Raw genomic sequence first — 17,750 nt, 5'->3', positions numbered from 1 at the left:
GTTGGTAAATCGATTTCTTACAGATTTTTAAAGAAATGAAAGACGTAAAAATAGCATTAAGTTATATTCTACGGTTTACAATACTAGTCAAATTAAGCGAAAGTAATTTAAAAGGGTAGGAAGGCAACCTAACATCCGAACTGGTATAGGTATTGACAAATTAAATAAAATCCGATGAATTTTAAAACAAATTCTTTGAAGTTAATGGTGCCAAAAGTGTTAACCGAATCTGCAGCCACAAATGAAGTTAGTATTTTTACGCGAGTATGTATTTCAGTAAACGACAAAATCACTATCGCGTTTTTGACAACTATCATTATTCTTCTCTTGCCCTATGGAGACAGCAAATAAACATTATAACGTCTAATAAACCAAGCAAATATTACTATTTGAGCTAGTCTTGGAGAACATAAAATCAAGGCTGTGTTTGGCCCAGACAAATAGTAAAGTTCGCGTGGCTGCATAGAGTTATACGTTTATTTTATGAAATTTGGGAACCAATCCGACATTGGCAGAGCCTCTTGAAACTCAATTGACTTCCTTTCACAGCAGCGCTCAAAAATGGAAACCAAAATCGAAAACTTTAAGGTCAAAGTGGCCAGGAAATCCGATTCAAGCGAGCCAAGCCATATGACAAAGGATATAGCAGAAGAGCCACTTGAAGCACAATTGACTTCCTTTTAACCGCAGCGCTCAAAAATGGAAACCAAAATCGAAAACTTAAAGGTCAAAGTGGCCAGGAAATCCGATTCAAGCGAGCTCAGCCACGAAGATTTGGGTTGTCCCTTACAGATCTTTGAATCTTATGTTCACCAGTTGCGTCCATTACAAAGCAGAATAGAAGAGCGAAAACGCAAGTTAGATGGAATCCTCTCTATCTTTGTCGAACAAATTTCTATGAAAGTGAGTGCGAACCACTTGGTCCAAGGAACTTGTGAGATGGTTCCGAGGACGCCTAGCTGGAGGCGACCAAGCGGGTCGCAGGTTGCGGATAGCGAACGGCCTATAAGGCCAGCTGTGAATAGCAGTAGGCTAGGTCAAACGGATTCCGTCAGACCGAAACCTCTGTAATAAACAGCCCCGGACAGTCAGCGGGTATCTGTCGCTGTTTAGCGGCAGTACCGTCGATGCGAATTGTTCAGCCGCATTTAAATAGTTGCTCTACACAACCCTGTTTCCCCAAACGCACAACCTACCTCCTTCCTATCCCACACAACATCTCACCCAGGGCCGGACTAAGGTGTAAATCGGACCGTGCCGAGAGTCAGCCTGGCTGAGGGCCCGGGTTAAAAACTAGCTCAGTCTCTTACGGTGGGCTCAGAGAGATGGCGGCCCCTGCTCTATTTATCGCCTTACCCGGGCATCGCGGTTCTCTGCCCGGGTGGACCTTCCCTTTCTCCGCAACTCGCGGGAATCAAATATGAATGCCAACAGAAATAAAAATAAAAACACAATGGAGCCGGGCACTCCTAAGAAACCCGTGACGGAGGAGAAGGTGGGTGCGACAAGATCTGCGAGCGTTGGCTCCGCCTTTGCTGGCACCAGCTCGGGGGCTATCCCAAAAGGGCCGCACCCCAAACTGGGGGTGATAGGTGGAAGACAGTCGTCTGCCAGCACCTCTGCAAAGTGCGCGCCGGCGCCAAAAACTGCAGGAGGTATGACTAAGACGGTCGCTCCAACCACCGAGCAAAATAAATTCACCTATGCGGAGAAGCGGACTGCCGCGCAGACACTCCGCTCACATAACAGGAGCAAGATTGCCAACCCCTCAGTCGAATGGCTGAAGAAGGTGGAATGGGCGAAGACGGTGCTCCCCAACTACGGGCAAGAGAAGCCTAATGCTGTAAGTGCACAGCCAAAGAGACAACGATCTCTAGAGTTGCCTGGACCTGCGGCAAAGAGATCTAGGGTCCAACAGAACCTGTCATTTGCGGAGATAGCGCGGGACAAGGTTCTGATTGGACTGGTTGACAAGGGAAACCCCGGAGGCCGGATCCCAAGAAACCAGTGGAAGGCGGTCGAGGAGCAGCTAGCGGTCATCTGCATGGCTTTGCTCCGGGACTTCCCCCAACCGACGCCATGTTGCAAGGACGCAGGCTGGTTCCAGGGCAGCGTCAAGGTGGTGTCTTGCGACAGTCAGAGATCAGCTGACCTCTACAAGAAGGCGACGGAGAAGCTCGGAGAGGTGTATCCTGGGGCGAAAATCGTTGCACTAGATTGGAGCGACGTCCCTAGCAGACCGCGAGCGAGGATATGGCTGCCGTCGTCTATCAAAGCACCGGAGGACATCCCCTTTATGTTGCAAAGATGCAACCCCAATTTGCCCACGCACGACTGGAAAGTCGTAAAAGTGGAACCTCACGAGGGGCCGATCAGCCAGGCCATCGTGGTACTGAATAAGGAGTCAGTATCCCCAATAGAGGCCGCTCACGGAGAGCTGAACTTCGGATTCAGTGCCATTCGCATCACAGTCTATAAGGGAGACTCTAACTCGAAGGAGGACCCGACCGGCAACCCAGCCGAGCAGGTCTTTCCCGAGCAGATAGAGGCTCCTGGAGATGATGAACCGGAAGATGGCTACTCAACCGACGCGTCGCTAAGCAGAGGGATGCAGGCGATGAATCCGGCGGACGAAGACGACGGCGACCTCAGCGGCAGCGAGGAAGCGGACGTCATAGTGGTGGAGGGGAACTCGGCAAATGTCGCTAAGACTACTGCAAGTGAACCTCCATCACAGTAAAGCAGCGTCGGCTGCCCTCCTGCTCCGCCTGGCTGACGGCGGGGCAGATCTAGTACTCATACAGGAGCCTTGGGTGGTAGGAGGCAAGGTTGCTGGACTGGGTACCAAAGATTTCAAGCTGCTGCTTGATCCAAAAGAAGGTAAAATTCGAACCTGCATTCTAGCCAAAAGGCACCTTAGCATATTTCTGCTTCATAATTACAGCAACGGAGACAACACCGTAGCAAGTCTGGAGCTTCCAGCGGCTACATGGCCTTCGAGAAGGAAGACCCCCCAGACGAGCTTGTCCGGACACTGGTCAAAGATAGCGAGGCGCTCAAAATAGGACTGGTAATCGGCTGCGACGAAAACGCTCACCATACTCAGTGGGGTAGCCCAACAAGCAATAACAGGGGTGAGTCTCTTTTTAACTTCATCCTTGGCTCAAATCTATTTCTATGCAACAGGGGTAATACCCCAACCTTTATCACAAAAAATAGCCAAACAGTTATTGACCTTACCATGGTGTCAGGTAATCTGCTAGAAGCAGTCAGAAACTGGGAAGTCTCAAACGAACACTCTTTCTCTGACCATAGATTTATAGAAACCACTTTATCACTAGACCCTTCTACTCCAGCTGAATTCGTCAACTATAGACGTACCAACTGGCGCGCTTATAGGGAAGCCCTACTAAACATTCTTCCAATAGAACCCCCAAATGACAACAGTTATATATTCAGTCTTGATAACATAGTAGGGATGTTCACGAATGCTTGCAACTCGGCTTTCGAGAGAGGAGCCGAGAGGAACCAAAAAGCCTCCTTGGTGGACACAGAAACTTTCAGAACTCAGATCCAGTTGCAGAACCCTTTTTAACAGGGCAAAAGCAGGAAATGAGGATCTAAAATGGCAACAGTACAAGTTAGAACTAGCCTCCTACAAGAAGGCCATAAGGAAAGAAAAAAGATCAGCTTGGCAGACCTTCTGCTCAAACATAGAGGAAACAGCCGATGCAGCTCGGCTTAGGAAGATCCTCTCCAAAACAACCCCCTCCTTGGGGTACCTTCAAAAACCAGATGGCTCGTGGACAGACTCTAGTGAGGAGTCCCTAAGCCTACTACTAGACACCCACTTTCCGGGTAGTCTCCCGGTAGAACGTCTCCCAGAAAATCTTGCAGGTCTAAGCATTGACTTGGAAACGCTTCTTTCCGAACGCAACATAAGTTGGGCCATTAACAGCTTCAAACCCTTCAAATCACCAGGACCCGATCATCTCTCACCTGCGCACATCCAACACGCAGGTCAACTTGCCATCAATTGGCTAAAGACAATTTTCCGTACCATTTTTAGGATAGGAACGTTGCCATCAACATGGAGGGAAACAAAGGTAGTCTTTATACGATGACGAAAGATTTTAGGCCCATAAGTCTGACATCCTTTCTCCTTAAGAGCTTTGAGCGACTGATTGGACTGCACATCAGGTCAGTCATGGACTCGAAACAGTTATCAGCAGCGCAGCATGCATATTCAAAAGGCAAGTCCACCGAATCAGCTCTACACGCGGTAGTCAGCCAAATCGAAAAGTCACTCAATCACAAGGAATACGCACTTGCTGCATTTCTGGACATAGAGGGCGCTTTCAACAATGTTCTCCCTACAGCCATAACCGAATCCCTCACCGACCTGGGTGTTGAGATCCAAGTCGTGGAGTTAATCCATAAATTGCTGATGAGCAGAATGGTAACCTCCACCCTAGGAATCTCAACACAAACAAGGTTCGTGAACAGGGGAACCCCTCAGGGTGGTGTACTCTCCCCCTTGCTATGGAACATCGCAGTAAATAAGCTGTTGTGCTACATGGAAGGGGGTGGATGCAAGGTTGTGGCATATGCGGACGATGTAGCCATTATTTTCTCAGGAAAATTTCCTCAGACACTATGCGATCTAATGACCGCCAAACTTAAAATACTCTCTGACTGGACAACAGAAAGAGGTCTAGGGGTAAACCCCTCGAAAACGGAACTGGTGCTGTTTACAAACAGATACAAGATTCCTCAACTAAACCCACCAATATTAAATAACTGCTCTCTCTCCTTCAGTGACAACGCCAGGTATTTGGGGTTAGTATTAGATAAGCGTCTGACATGGAGACTAAACAGCCAAGAGAGAACGAGGAAGGCAACAATTGCCCTCTACTCCTGCAAAAAGGCCATCGGAACGAAATGGGACATGTCCCCAAAAATCGTCAACTGGATACACACAGCGATAGTTAAGCCTATCTATATCCCACCCAGTACAGATCTATGCAAACCTATTGAATACATCCACACCCCCTTTGAAGCATTGCTCCCAACCAGAGAAGACTGGGAGCAAGGCCAGCCGGGCCCTACAGAGGCAGTCAATTTCTACACTGACGGCTCAAAATTAAATAATCAAGTCGGAGGAGGTATATATTCCGACCAACTTAATATCAGGAAATCCTTCAGACTTCCGGATCACTGTAGCGTCTTCCAGGCGGAAGTATTTGCCATAATTGAAGCTTTGATGCTTCTGAACGATGCAAACTGTCAGAATAAACTGATTAACATCTATAGTGATAGTCAGGCGGCTATCAGGTCGATTATCTCGACCAAACTCCCACACCATATCAAACTGCCGCAAATCTCTGCACGAGATGGCTTGCAGTTTAAAATTTACCTGATATGGGTCCCGGGTCACCGGAACATTACAGGCAATTGTATTGCAGATGAGCTGGCCAGGCATGGCACTACCGTTCCTCTCCTTCCGGACAAGGAGAACATTGGTATGCCGATGGCCACCTGCAAGCTTAACATTAAAAACCAATATAAGAAACTTGCGAGCCTAGCATGGACACATGTTAAGCACTGTCGCATCTCTCGCCACACGTGGCCAATCATTGACGCGAAGAGAACTTCGGAACTATTAAGACTAAACCGTACCGAGTGCGGAATGGTAATACGAGTGTTAACAGGCCACTGGTTGGTTGGCACACACGCAAGCAGATTGGGCGCGCCCCGAAACGATGTCTGCAGAAGCTGCAGGGACGAGGAGGAAGAGGAAACGGTGGAACACCTGTTCTGTTCCTGCCCGGCCCTGAGCAGATCTAGACTGTACCACTTAGGGAATCCCTTCATGAGCAGTCTATCTGAACTGGCGAACATAAGCCTAAAACGAATAATAAAATTCATTAAAGCAACCGGATGGGAATTATGCTAAGCCAGCTGCAATAAAGGCAGCAGATTTTTAAGAAAGGGGATACAGATCCACGCGGTACCACAATGGACCTTTTAAGGACTAAGTGTGTCAATGATTTGGCAGCCGCTCTAATTAGCCTAGTGCGAACCACAAACGACGAACACACCAACATGTTTGCTTAAATGACGAAATGTCCGGGAAAAACAAAAAAAGTCAGCAAACAGCAAGCATGGATCAAGGGGAGCCGAAATTGTAATATTTGTGTTTCACGTTATAACTAGCACATTACTATAAGAAGAGTATAATTGTTTTTTTTTTTTTTGAAAATACTTGCTTTAATTCATTACGCATCATTTGGTAAATATCATATTGATAATCTCCTGATGCCTGAAAAAATTCGTCATCATTTGAGAGGTCAATAAAGTAGCAGCATTCATCAATGGTTATTCTTGAAAGAGTATAGTCAATAATAGTTATGTTCACTCCTTTCGAATCCACAATCAAGTCAGTGTTATTAAATTTAAAACAAATGTGTTTTTTAGTGGTAGATTTTATCAATGTTTCCCCAATGGAGATCCCTATGTTCGAACTGATAATCTTCCTCACCAACAGCCAAAGTCAGAATAATCTAAAAACATTCCAATTCAGTACAAACAGTTTTAAAAATAATAACATTTAAGAGTCAACTGTTGCAATGCGTAATATGACTGTTCCGAATTAAAAAGTATAACATTTGACATGTCACTTCCTGCAAAATGTAATTATGCGTCGAAGTCAAGGACGGATCGGCTTTACTGATTTTGGAAATCCGTCTATCGTCGCTTAAAGTGGTTTTTCTGGGCTTTTCATGTGGAATATTTTCCCAAGTTCCATGTTTCTTATAAAATGCAATGGCATTTCTGACTTTGCCACGCGAAAAATGTAAAGTCTAAAAAATTTGTAGAGTACTTGTGTTTTTTTCGTAATATTCCCATATTAGCTTTCTTTCGGCCGGATTTGTATTTTTATTTTTAGCCATAGCGGTCAAATAGTTTTGGGAAACGTATTTAGTATTCAACATTTTAGTTTATAAAATAACTAGCACAACTTTCCCGCAAAAACACAAGTTTGACGATTTTAGCTCAAGGTGGCTTAAGTATATGAGCAGAGCGCAATACTCCTTTTTGACATTTAGTCAATTTTTTTAGAACCCCGAATTCCTACTTGTTATTTTTTTACTGTGATCAGCTGCTTAAATAACAGTGTTGCAAAATGCAAAAAATTTCAGGCCGAAATAAATATGTTCAAAAAAGATATTAAGAAAACAGTTTATGGTAGTGGCAGTGGCTTCAGTCTATGAGGACCACTGTATATATAAAGTTTGTATGGTGCCAGTGATGCTACCAGTGCTGGTGCCAAAGATGATTGCACCTGCTAACGAGAATTCGATGGCCCAAGATGTTGTTATCCTCAATCATTCAAAAATACGGTCGAGACCTGCGAAAAAAAAGTTGACACTGCCGATTTTTCAGTGGTTAATGGTACTCTCTAGACAACTAAAGAAAAAACAAAGTTGACATAAATGCGGTCCTCCGCGTCAAAAAGCTATAAAAGTAATTTTATATCATGAAGACAAATTTAAAAATAAACAAAAAAATCTATTCCATATGAGGCTAAAATATTGGTGTCAAAATGCCCCAATCAAATTAAAAATAAAAAAGTTATTAGCCAGTGAAAGAAAATTTAAAACTATTTTTACCCCAATACTGGGGCAAGGATAGTTTAAAATCTATTTTAACATTTTGAAATATTTCTCGAAACCTTTGCAATTGACTTCAAAAGATACCACTTTTTTATAGCTGCTATGTCCAACCAAACTTTTTTTACTATCCTTACAGAGGAAAACCTATTGCAATTCTAAATGCAATGCACCTTAATTATGTCCTCTGCACAACATGGATTTATGAAGCGCCCATCAACAACGAATTTACTCGAGCTTATCACAGCAATTTGAAATGACTTCAGAATAACCATATAACCAGATGAAATTTTTACAGATTTCACCAAGGCATTCGATTCACCCTTAGACGGACATGGCTAGATCGACTCGGCTAGTGATCCTGATCAAGAATATATATACTTTATGGGGTCGGAAACGCTTTGATGGCAGGTTGATCGCGTCGCAGCAATGGTAACGATGGTTACTGCGATGTCGGACCTTAGGCGATGCGGGAACTGCGCTGAGGTTGAGCTAACGTAGGTTGGGTTCTGGTTGAGATATACTGCGTTTATGCGGTGGCCATTTCACCCTTTCATTTCATGAAATGGGCTGATTGCTAATGTGCATAAACACCGTTTCTTGAATTCGACAACACACGAAAGTTGACTATGAGTCAAAAAAATTGATGAAATACGCCTTCAAGGAAACCTTTGTTTTCCGGTAAGGTACATCCCCCTGATTAAGAAAAGGGCACTTAAAATTTTTTCTATGGTACCAATTTTTTTTTTGGTGTAAAAAACATTTTTCGCACTTTTTTATTTTCTAACTCGAGTTCTGATAAACCGAATTCGGTCATCAAAGACTCATTTTACAGGTAATAGAATGCCCTTTAACTTTCTTAAAAACATCATTGAGTTCCATTCATTAGTTTAGAAAAAGTTTAGTTTAAAAATTTGGAAAAATGCAAAAACGCTGGCATAAATGGCTTCTTTAAAAATACACGCCTAACAACCGAAATTAGTTTTATGTTGTTATCTTGAAGGCTGAACCTTAACGGAGAATATGCGCCATTGATCACGACAATCCGTTGGTAAATCGATTTCTTACAGATTTTTAAAGAAATGAAAGACGTAAAAATAGCATTAAGTTATATTCTACGGTTTACAATACTAGTCAAATTAAGCGAAAGTAATTTAAAAGGGTAGGAAGGCAACCTAACATCCGAACTGGTATAGGTATTGACAAATTAAATAAAATCCGATGAATTTTAAAACAAATTCTTTGAAGTTAATGGTGCCAAAAGTGTTAACCGAATCTGCAGCCACAAATGAAGTTAGTATTTTTACGCGAGTATGTATTTCAGTAAACGACAAAATCACTATCGCGTTTTTGACAACTATCATTATTCTTCTCTTGCCCTATGGAGACAGCAAATAAACATTATAACGTCTAATAAACCAAGCAAATATTACTATTTGAGCTAGTCTTGGAGAACATAAAATCAAGGCTGTGTTTGGCCCAGACAAATAGTAAAGTTCGCGTGGCTGCATAGAGTTATACGTTTATTTTATGAAATTTGGGAACCAATCCGACATTGGCAGAGCCTCTTGAAACTCAATTGACTTCCTTTCACAGCAGCGCTCAAAAATGGAAACCAAAATCGAAAACTTTAAGGTCAAAGTGGCCAGGAAATCCGATTCAAGCGAGCCAAGCCATATGACAAAGGATATAGCAGAAGAGCCACTTGAAGCACAATTGACTTCCTTTTCACCGCAGCGCTCAAAAATGGAAACCAAAATCGAAAACTTAAAGGTCAAAGTGGCCAGGAAATCCGATTCAAGCGAGCTCAGCCACGAAGATTTGGGTTGTCCCTTACAGATCTTTGAATCTTATGTTCACCAGTTGCGTCCATTACAAAGCATAATAGAAGAGCGAAAACGCAAGTTAGATGGAATCCTCTCTATCTTTGTCGAACAAATTTCTATGAAAGTGAGTGCGAACCACAAACGGCGAACACACCAACATGTTTGCTTAAATGACGAAATGTCCGGGAAAAACAAAAAACAAAAAAAGTCAGCAAACAGCAAGCATGGATCAAGGGGAGCCGAAATTGTAATATTTGTGTTTCACGTTATAACTAGGACATTACTATAAGAAGAGTATAATTGTTTTTTTTTTTTGTAAAATACTTACTTTAATTCATTACGCATCATTCGGTAAATATCATATTGATAATCTCCTGATGCCTGAAACAGTTCCTCATCATTTGAGAGGTCATTAAAGTAGCAGCATTCATCAATGGTTATTCTTGAAAGAGTATAGTCAATAATAGTTATGTTCACTCCTTTCGAATCCACAATCAAGTCAGTGTTATTAAATTTAAAACAAATGTGTTTTTTAGTGGTAGATTTTATCAATATGTTTCCCCAATGGAGATCCCTATGTTCGAACTGATAATCTTCCTCACCAACAGCCAAAGTCAGAATAATCTACAAACATTATAATTCAGTACAAACAGTTTTAAAAATAATAACATTTAAGAGTCACCTGTTGCAATGCGTAATATGACTGTTCCGAATTAAAAAATATAACATTTGACATGTCACTTCCTGCAAAATGTAATTCTAAAACTACGAAAAGTTGATTTTCTTCAAAAAGTCCAGGATGGTCATTCTCTGATCCTTTTTCATCGTCATATCGTTCCCAAAGTTTTACAAAGTGTTGTGGGTATTTTCCATTTACTGTTGATACCTGTAAATGAAAGCATGGACCGTTAGTATTATCCATTTAAAAACAAAGATTCACTATTAATTCGTAAACATTAATATTTTTTTTTTTGAGTTTTTAGTCATTCGACAGATTATACTGGTGGTTTGAAAGCGTACTATAATACGCTCACGCAGACATGTAAACAAAATTTGCGACCGTGTTTCTGGCAGGCCCACTTTGACGATGTGAAGTCGTTTTTCCTCAGAAACAACAGACAAGAGTAGTTGCATAGGTTGGCGTGCTACCCCATGCCCACAATATTATCTTAGTTTTTTTTTTGTACTAGTGTACGCAGTGAAGGAGACGTTTCCGACCCCATAAAGTATATATATTCTTGATCAGCATTACTAGACGAGTCGATCTAGCCATGTCCGTCTGTCAGTCTGTCCGTCTGTCCGTACGTTTCTACCCAAACTAGTCTCTCAGTTTTAAAGCTATCGGGCTGAAACTTTCCCAAAAGTCTTATATCTTTTGCAGGTAGTGTATAAATCGAAACCAGCCGGATCGGACCACTATATCTTATAGCTCCCTGTTCGGAGCAGATCGCCAGCGCCTAGTCATGCGCGCATAGGTGTACGACGGCACCTGCATAGCTCTCTGCTTATCTTTCGCCTTCTTTCTTATACCCATAAAGCTGTCGCTTATCTATTCAGCAACTACTTTGTAAGCCTGCATATGTCTATATGAAGATCTTGGAGCCAAGCTTTTTATACATTCACAGTCCGTCTGCCGCTCCGAATAAACGCTATACATTTTAATATAACCTATTCGTGCGTTATTAATTATAAATATAAGGGTGGCATATTTGTTGTCTTCCCCACAAACACTCCCATTGGAATAATCGGGAAAAAAAATTTTTTTAAATTATATCTTTGGTGTTTTTTAACATATAACCTCCTAAGCTTGGAAATAACATTTTTTAACTAGTTTTCGAATTCAATTTTATCAAAATCGGACGACTATATCATATGGCTGCCATAGGAACGATCGGAAAATAGGTGGGAAAATAATATGAAACAAATTATAGCTTCGCTGTTTTTTTGACATATAACCTCCTACGCTTGGAAATAAAATTTTTTTAATCGTTCTGAATTTTGAATTTAATGTTATCAAAATCGGACGACTATATCATATGGCTGCTTCGGTGTTTTTTGACATATTATCTTATACTATTGGGAATATCATTTTTTATATTTTTAAATTTAATAACTATAACTGCAAGGGTATACAAACTTCGGCTTGCCGAAGTTAACTTCCTTTCTTGTTTTTTTTTTCTTTTTTTCTTTTTATTTGTTTTTCTCCGCTTTTTGGTGTTTTTTCCTTTTTTTTTAAGAAATCCACAGAAGGTGGTTTTGGGCAAGACTTCCTGTGGAGTAAGCTCTATAGGTTTGACTGTTGGCCAATTGCCGACTTAAATTGCAAAAATTAAATATTAATTTTTACGGGAATCAATAAAAGTAAAACTAGAAATTTAAGTTTGCACTGTTTATAAAAATTACCAACTCCGTTATGTGGAGTGGTTCCTTTGCTTGAAAAAATTGGTTCAAGTTTCTGTAATATCTATAGATTTTTAATTTTTTTCGGAGAGTGGTAAATTTTGGGCTGTCAAAGATTTTGTGTTCGGCGTGTTCAGGAATATGGCCAGTTTCACACAGATTTGAGTCTACAGCTTTTATTCTGTGTAAAAAGGATTTGTTATATGTGTGTCCTGTCATTAATCTGTTTAAGATTTTAGCTTTCCATTTCCTTTGTTTGTTCACTTTAACTTGTAGTCCTCGTTCCATCTACTTTCTATTATGTTTTTAATCTCCCTAAAGGCTTCTTTGCTGCTTAGTTTGAGTCTACACCGACTCCTTCCTTAATGGCTTACTTAGCTAAACTACCAGTCTTTTCGTTTAGAGGGATACCCCTATGCCGTGGTATCCACATTATGTCAAGTTTTTGTAGGTTTAATTGTTCTGTTGTGCTGTGAATTTCGTGTACTAAGTACGAGTCAGATTTCTTGTTTTTTACTAAACTAATTGCACCTAGGCTATCACAGAAGATCACAGCATGTTTGTACTTATTTCTTTCTACATAGGATAGGGCCGCCGTTATTTTAAACATGTGCGTTTGTGCTGGGTAGTTCAAAAATCCCTATCCCAACAGTCTCTGCGTTTATGGAAGTATCAGTGGATATGATGTTCCAGCCGTTTTTCAAGTACCAATTTATCACTTCACTATATAGCGCATTTTCTTCTTCGCTTGAGTAGTCTACCTTGCTTTTGGACAGAAGCTTATCTTGAATAACGATCTTGCTGGAAACGAAAAAAAAGTGCCGTGTTGTTGTGTTGTCTGCTGGTGAATTTTTAAGTTCATTAAAAAGAGATGGGTTTAATGATTTTACTTTGAACAGTTCTTTGGCTGTGAGCCATTTGACTCTGAAGATTGGCGGCATTACTTCAGCCAAAACTTCGTATTTGCTGGTGTCCGGTGGTTCCCCTACACACCTTCTCAGAGCCTTTGCTTGCGCAATTTCAAAGTATCTGCTTTCCCCGCTGCCCATGTCGGCAAAACTGGATACTCTTGCTTAGACTTCATAAAGGACTTAAACAGGTTGGTGCTTACTTTGGGTTTCAGATCAGATATGATTGTTGTCGCAGATTGAAGAATTCTCCCACTCACTTTGGTTTCTGTTTTTTTTTTTTTTGGTCTGCTCAGTGCAGGACATGTTTGCACAAGAATACGACCTAAAAAAGTAAAAATCAGTTTGCTTATATTTTTTATGATTTTTTGAAAATGTTTAGAAATATGCATTTGAGCCATATTTTTTTTTTTCAAACAAAATTTTTTCCTACATTGTCACCTTCGAAATATCATAAGCAATATATGCAAAATGATTTTTGAAAAATTCTTTTTGTAGTTACTATTGTTTTTCTTTGGAAAAACTTTTTGCATTAAAAAATTTCAGTTTTAAAGACGAAAAAAAAAGTTTAAAAAGTAGATTTTCACACAAATTCGTCCTTTTCAATAAGTACCGAATGGGTTAAGAAAAGTATCATATCATTCACACGGCATTTAAATTACCTTTCCATTGATGCCAAAGTTTACAAGAAGTAAGTTCAAATTATGAGTATATTTAACTTTTGTTTCGTCAAAATACTTATGACGACCCGTGTAACTTTTCCAGATAATGTGTTTTTGAATAAGCCGGCAACTAGCTTAAGTTTTGATTTCAGATTATATCATCATCAAATAGATACAGTACAGACAATTCATCTATTTAATACCATAAATGCTTGCAGACCTTCCGTAAAACTTCTTTGAAGATACTTTTGTCGATTCTTTTATATGCCTTCATTGTCCTAAAAAAGAACATGTATTGACGTGGTGCCTGCAGAGCTAATATTCATTGCAGCCAAGGCTTCTCACACAATGCCACGACTAACAGGCACACATTAAAAAGCTTACATGTCCTTGCTTAAAATGCTAAACTGAAAGTTAATCAACGTTTTTTTAAATGAATAATTCGCTCTCGCCATCTAACCAGCTTGATGCATGGCACCTAGAAGTCGAATCATAAATTTCTTCTATATATCTCCGCCGATAAATATGATTAAAAGATGTTTTAACACAGGATAATTATCTCTTGCTGTACTTATACCCTTGCACAGCGTATTACAATTTTAGTCAGTAGTTTGCAACGTAGTAAATGAGACTGAAATGTCAGAAGCATACAGTATATAGTCGATATAGTCATGGCCGTCTGTTCGCTTCTCGCAAACTTGTAGCTTAGTTTTAAAGCTAAAAGTCTTTTTGTAGCTGGAGTGCTAATGATTAGTGTCTAGTATGTATATAGAACAAACCGTTTTCAGCCCTATAAAGAACATGTATTCTTGATCAGGATCATAAGCCGAGTCGATCTAGCCGAAATTTTTTTGTTCATCAATTAGAACTGGTCGATTTGGTAGCCTAAAAATGGTATGGGAGGACGTAATCTTAAAAGAATTCTAAGCAATATAAAAAAAGTTGCTTTGCAGGTTTGATATCTCCACCTCTCTTGCGCTTCATTTAGCTGATTAACTGATTATCTGATAGTAGACTAGGAATGCTTTGCTAATGGTCACGGACAACGTCGCAGCGGGTACTGGTAGTGAACGATAAACGTATTGCGTTTCATTTAATTTTCGAGAGTTTATTGGTTCCGAAGTTACTGACAAAACAAACAAAAAAATTAGCGCCACAACAAAACCTTTTTGCAAATTATAATGATTTTATGTTTTGGCTTCACATTTCGATTTAGAATTGCATTCATGAGATAAACTGCTATCCTAACTGTATAATTTTGGTGCTACAGGAATCGTGAAGCGCTGAAATGGCCTGAAATTTATTTTGAAGTTTGTGATACACGAACCACATTTAGCGCTGCGCTTGTTAAATTATATTTAAGTCGCATCGTTTGCGTACCGAACATAAAGGTCGAAAACAGTTCATAATACCTTAACTAAAAAACAAGTTTGAACGCTATAGTCAATGCCAGCTTCCTTAACCAATTCCCAAAATATTTTCCTATTCCGCTTTATTCATTGTGACGTCATGGCCTCCACATCTTACTGTCTCGCTCTCTGGCATATGAAAATAGCCAAGGGTAACCGCATACTAAAAACAAGGATGAACGCTGTTGTCGAGTACCTCGACTATCAGATACCCGTTACTCAGCTAAAGGGACCAAAGGGAAATGGATATATGCAAGCAGCAAAGTCAGATTGAAATGCGCCACCTACCGGCGGTAGACAGATTTAAGCGTTATGGGCGTTAAAGTGGGCGTGGCCAACTTTTTTTGGGTCAATCGATAGGTTTTGAGGAGACCAATACATATCACTTATTGTGGGCGTCATAGGTTTGGGCGGTTTGTGGGCGTGGCATATTCGCGTAACAAACTTGCGCTGCTTACAAGGCTACGGAATCTAAATCTGAGATCCCAATTCTCAGATATCCACGTTCATATTTACGATTTTTTGAAGTTTGTGGGCGTTAAAGTGGGCGTGACAAACTTTTTTTTGGGTCAATCGATAGGTATTGATAATAGCAATACATTTCAGTTAAAACTTTTATTCTAGTATCAAAACTGTATGACCCTCAGTTTTGAGCGGTTTGTGGGCGTGGTACGCTGCTGAAACAAACTTGCGCTCCGTAAGAAGCTTAGGAATCTAAGCTCCAAATCTCAATAGCCGAGCTCTTATAGTTTCCGAGATCTCAGCGTTTATCCGGACAGACAGACAGACGGACAGACGGACATGGCTAGATCGACTCGGCTAGTGATCCTGATCAAGAATATATATACTTTATGGGGTCGGAAGCTCTTCCTTCTGCCTGTTACATACTTTCCGACGAATCTAGTATACCCTTTTACTCTACGAGTAACGGGTATAAAAAGTACCACATGAGGTATTAGAAGAGTATTTTTTTCTTTAACTATTTTACAATACTTGTAATGGTTGCTTTTTATTTAAATAGATGACTTTAACGGACAATTTAAAAAGGCGTCTAAATAAACATTTAATTGAACGAAAATGTGCGAATAAATATAATCTAGGAGGAAAACTTATGAAAATAAGAATACTGACAACAGGATTTGCGTGCATGTGTGTATATATACATAGACATGTTCAGTTACGTAAGAAATAAGATAAGGTTGAATACATATTATTTATAATACGCACTGATATCCTTATGCTAAAAAATATTTTTTTTTTGCAAACTTGTAATACATTTAACACGTTACCTTCAAAGGGCAAAACCTTTTTCAAATTACAAACTAGTTTTGATCATGTACTCAGCATATTAAGGTACGTTACAGAAATCACATAAATTCGTACGTTGAAAAGGGTATACTAGATTCGTCGGAATGTATGTAAGTATATGTAACTATATATATTCTTGATTAGGATCACTAGCCCAGTCGATCTAGCCATGTCCGTCTGTCTGTCCGTCCGTATGAACGCTGAGATCTCAGAAACTATAAAAGCTAGAAAGTTGGGACTTGGCATTCAGATTCAAGCTAGTTTTAACCTTCGTACATCGGAGTTTTCAATTATATCATGTGTTTCCTGAGCCATATACGCAACAGAGTTTTTGTTTTTAACTAAGTTTATAGCACCAAGGCAATCGAGTACCATCACAGCTTATTTGTACATAGATTTATAACAGAAATCATAAGCCATTTTATGCCACTTGTGCCAGGACCTACTGAAGCATCTGTGGAAATTATATTCCATTCCTAGAGTATTAAACTATGATTTACCCATAAAAAACAAAAAGTTTCTCGGTTTAATACTCATTCTTGCACTTGACTAGCACTTTTTAATTTACAATAATATTGAAAGTAACCAAAGTCCTATACGCTGTTTCAGTCAGGGAAGACCTGATATCATCGAAATACAGGGTTTTGGGCTGTCACGCAAAGGAACTCCTTGGCGGTCAAAAATTTAGCCCTGAAGATAGGCGACCTCAAACCAGCAAGCACAAAGATTTCATGCTTACTCGTGACAGGAGGCCCACCAACACATCTTCTTAGAGCTCCAGCTTGAGCAATTTCTAAGCTTTTGCTAGCACCACTGCCCAAGTCCACAATACTAGTCATGACAGTACAGGAGTAACTGTTTTTTGTTTCGACTCTTATCTTCTGCTAGAAATGGTTTTACCCAAAAAGGGGTGTCTACCGCATATCCTATATACGAAAGAAAAGTTTTATTTGTATTCGGTCTCTTGTGTCTTAAAATACATAGTTTTAAGTGCTTTTATACCCTTGCAGAGGGTATTATGATTTCAGTCAGAAGTTTGCAACGCAGTGAAGGAGACGTTTTCGACATCATAAAGTATATATATTGTTGATCAGCATCACTAGACGAGTCGATCTAGCCATGTCCGTCTGTCCGTCCGTTTCTACGCAAACTAGTCTCTCAGTTTTAAGGCTATCGGGCTGAAACTTTCCCAAAAGTCTTATTTCTTTTGCAGGTAGTATATAAGTCAGAACCAGCCGGATCGGACAACTATATTTTATAGCTCCCATAGGAATAATCGGAAAAAAAAATTATTTCTTTGGAGTTTTTTAACATTACGCTACGCTTGGAAATAACATTTTTTAATTAGTTTTGAGTTTTGAATTTAATTTTATCAAGATCGGACGTCTATATCATATAGCTGTCATAGGAACGATCGGAAAATTGGTGGGAAAATAATATGAAACAAATCATAGCTTCGGTGTTTTTTGACATATTTTCTTATACTATTGGGAATAACATTTTTTGTATTTTTAAGAATTTCGAATTAAATATAATAAAAATCGGACGACTCTAACATATAGCT

At 39.9% G+C, this 17,750-nt stretch overlaps 1 protein-coding gene across 5 annotated transcripts in view; it reads right to left on the bottom strand.

The window, feature by feature from the left end:
• Positions 1-17,750, bottom strand: part of LOC119559610 (putative serine/threonine-protein kinase haspin homolog) — a 126,545-nt gene that overhangs the window by 70,305 nt on the left and 38,490 nt on the right. For 4 of the 5 annotated variants that reach the window (XM_037872637.1, XM_037872638.1, XM_037872639.1 and 1 more), the window contains 2 exons: positions 10,182-10,385; positions 9,828-10,123 (listed from right to left, as the gene is read on the bottom strand). In XM_037872637.1, coding sequence (XP_037728565.1) covers positions 9,828-10,123; positions 10,182-10,385 — 500 coding nt within the window. Of the gene's footprint in view, positions 1-9,827; positions 10,124-10,181; positions 10,386-13,010; positions 13,133-17,750 lie in introns of those variants that run through there. The other variant, XM_037872641.1, reaches the window with a different exon arrangement.

This window comes from Drosophila subpulchrella, unplaced genomic scaffold, assembly GCF_014743375.2.
Source record: "Drosophila subpulchrella strain 33 F10 #4 breed RU33 unplaced genomic scaffold, RU_Dsub_v1.1 Primary Assembly Seq26, whole genome shotgun sequence".
Taxonomy (NCBI): Eukaryota; Metazoa; Arthropoda; class Insecta; order Diptera; family Drosophilidae; genus Drosophila; species Drosophila subpulchrella.
Note: the sequence above shows the minus strand (reverse complement) of the source record. Positions and strands in the feature narration are given on the sequence as shown.